The 3,268-nt window shown below is 36.3% G+C and overlaps 1 protein-coding gene across 1 annotated transcript in view; it reads left to right on the forward strand.

The window, feature by feature from the left end:
• LOC110336023 (olfactory receptor 12D2-like) overlaps positions 1-2,287 on the forward strand; it is a 3,459-nt gene extending 1,172 nt beyond the window's left edge. The window contains exon 3 of the mRNA XM_021218446.1: positions 1,359-2,287. Within this exon, the coding sequence (XP_021074105.1) occupies positions 1,359-2,287 (929 nt within the window). The remainder of the gene's footprint in view (positions 1-1,358) is intronic.
• The last annotated feature ends 981 nt before the right edge of the window (positions 2,288-3,268 follow it).

Raw genomic sequence — 3,268 nt, forward strand, 5'->3', positions numbered from 1 at the left:
ACTGTACAATTCAATAGGAAAGCTTTTCCAATCAACATATTTCTCAAAAGCTTTAACCTTCATTAAAAAACAATTCAATTTTGATTTTGCAAGTAAAATGCAAATTACTCATTACTTTAGGAGAAAACAAAACTTTTAACAGTAAAAAATCCTAGGAATTTCATAGAAGAAAGGGTCTTAAAATGGGGAGAGATGAACCATCCTGGGAAAATTAAAGTAGGATGATTTAAGGTAGCCTGACTTTTGGCATAATAAACCACAAGAGAGTGACTCACCGTGATCCCTTTAGTAGTGCTAGAAGACAGGCAAGTAAGCCTCCTCAATATTTGAAGAACAATTTAAGTAGGTAACAGAGAAGTCAAGATTTCAGAGAGACTAAAGTCATTGGTATTTGTAGTTCCTCCTAATGAAATGAGGGAAGATACTGCTGGGTCCACAGATCAGAGCCTTTCTTATTGCAATACTCTGGGAACTGGCAAAGGCTTTCTTAGCCTAACCAGGAGAATACATATGACACATAGTATAGGTTATAATGCAAAAGGTGTCTTTGGTGAGCCTCGGAGTATGACTATTACTCAAGCACTCAATAAATTGAAGAAGAAGATTGAGTCATGGTGGGAACTGTTAAGGAGCACCATAGGAATCCATTTAGAAAGTTCTTAATGGTTCAGATTAATTGAAGATGCTAAGCCCACGGTTTGGTTCCATAATCTAAAATGATCTGTTTAGACTCTTGAGATTAATGTGGCTATGTTTCTTACCTCATCTGGCTCAACCATGAATATAAAACCATTTAATGCTACTGGTATTAAACCTCAGTTATTATTAAGATGAGGTGGAGAGAGTATGTTATAATAAAGCTGTCCATACTTTCTATTACTCTGTGATTGAAATGAATTAATCTCTGCCAATTTTCTTCATGTTAAAACTTTTCAAGAGTTTTCTTACTTCTCAGAGGCTGTCTGCCTGGTGGGATATTTTAAAAGCTGCTCCCTATTAGGAAAAATTAAAGAGATGAAAAGAGATTTGGATCAAAACTTAAATACAGCTAGACAAAATGGTAGGATTATAGCTGTTGACCCCCTGTCATTTCCAACAAAGATATTAACAGTAAAAAATAAAATAAAATAAAATAAAATAAAATAAAATAAAACATGTTTCAATAGGAATACACAACAGAAATTTCAACTTAATATTTAATGGTCTGAAAAGTACATACATATGTTCATCACAACTTTTCAGGGTTATAGAAAACTACTCACAAACTGTGTTGAGGTTGGAAAGAATGATATTGAATAGAAAGGCAGAAGGATAAAAAGGTAATTGTTCCATAATCTATCCTATCTTCTCTTTCTAAGTGTTATTGAATCACACATTTGTCACTGAATTTATCCTCTTGGGGGTAACAGACATACAAGAACTGAACCCTATTCTCTTTGTCATGGTCCTAGCCATGTACTTTGTGACTGTATTTGGGAATGCAGCAATCATGATGATCGTCATCTTAGATTCAAGTCTCAACTCACCTATGTATTTCTTCCTGGGAAACCTAGCATGTCTAGATGTCTGCTTCTCCACTGTAACAGTGCCAAAGATTCTAGAGAACTTCTTCTCCACAAGCAAAGCAATTTCCTTCTTGGGATGCATAACTCAACTTCATTTCTTCCACTTCCTGGGTTGCACAGAGGCCTTGCTGCTGGCAGTGATGGCATTTGACCGCTTTGTGGCTATCTGCAGACCACTCCACTACCCTTCCATCATGAATCGTCAGGTCTGCATCCAGGTGGCTGCTACCATGTGGGCCATTCCTTTTCTTCATGCTCTGGTTTACTCCATAATGACATCTCGATTGAACTTTTGTGGTTCCAACCATATCCATCATTTCATCTGTGATATTAAGCCATTATTGGAGCTGGCCTGTGGAAACACTGAACTCAACAGGTGGCTGCTCAATACTATCACAGGGACATTTGCCATTGGCCTCTTCTTTGTGACATTTCTCTCCTATCTCTACATTGTCATCTATCTTTTTATCAAGACTCGTTCCTGCAGCATGCTACACAAAGCACTGTCCACTTGTGCCTCTCACTTCATGGTTGTCATTATTTTCTACACTCCTGTACTCTTCATCTATATCAATCCTGATTCAGGGAGTTCCCTGGAAAAGGACAGAATCATTGCTGTCATGTACACTGTGGTCACTCCTGCACTCAATCCACTTATCTATACTCTGAGGAACAAGGAAGTGAGGGGTGCTCTGAACAGGAAAATCAGGATACTGCTTTGATTTGAAGAAATCCAGTAAGTTATTCTGTAATATCACAACACAAGCAGTTATTATGACAATCGAAGTGTGAAATTAGTTGATTCTGAATTTGTTTGTGATATAAAAAGATGACCAGGTAAGAGGATAAATGTATTTGAAAATGTGGCTTAATTGTTTTTAAAATTGCAATCTACATATAAAAGGGAAATTGGAACAAAATGGGTATTTCGTATAAAATGCCAACTCTTAATTTGTTTGGGAGGCAAGCTTTGATGAAACTGACTAGGTGTTCTTTTATATATGTTTGTATGTAAAATCAAGTATGCAAGTTTTTGGGAACAGATAAAAGGAATTTGTCTTCCTTACTTCCATTTTGACTTTAGATTTCATTTTACCTAACCTGACCAATTCCCTCTCTAAGCAACAATACGTCCCCAAAACATAGCTGTTACGAATACCCAGATAGGCAACAATAATTATTCAAAATATAATGGCCCTAGCAATATCTGAAGAAATGAATTTGATTTTGGGGGAAAGAAAATCTATTATGACATCTTCAATGTCAGCTGACAATGATGGAATACTTCTCATAGTCCCTAATCCTCAAGTTCTGATTTGTACAAATTATCACTGTAATAAACATCGGCTTGCACATTTTATGCTTATAAATCCTCCCTCATCTTTTATTTGGGGCTGCCAGAAGAAACAAGGCTACTGAGTCCTTGTCTGTTGGCCGTGATTGATCAGTAACTCTGCTTATGTGGTCGGAATAATAAGAGATTTTGCCATTTTACAATCCCATTGGTGTATTTTCTTCCCTTCCTCTTGGTATACAACAGATGAAATGTAACAAAATATGCCTGTAATCATAATGTTTTAAAAAGTTAGGTGTTAATAGCTATGCTTATCTATGCAGAAACTTAGTTTCAAATTCCATAAAGTGATGAATAAAATCACTTTGAGAGGCAGTATTGGGAATGAACCCAATATTATCTCACTCAA

This window comes from Mus pahari, chromosome 18 (genome assembly GCF_900095145.1).
Source record: "Mus pahari chromosome 18, PAHARI_EIJ_v1.1, whole genome shotgun sequence".
Lineage (NCBI taxonomy): Eukaryota > Metazoa > Chordata > Mammalia > Rodentia > Muridae > Mus > Mus pahari.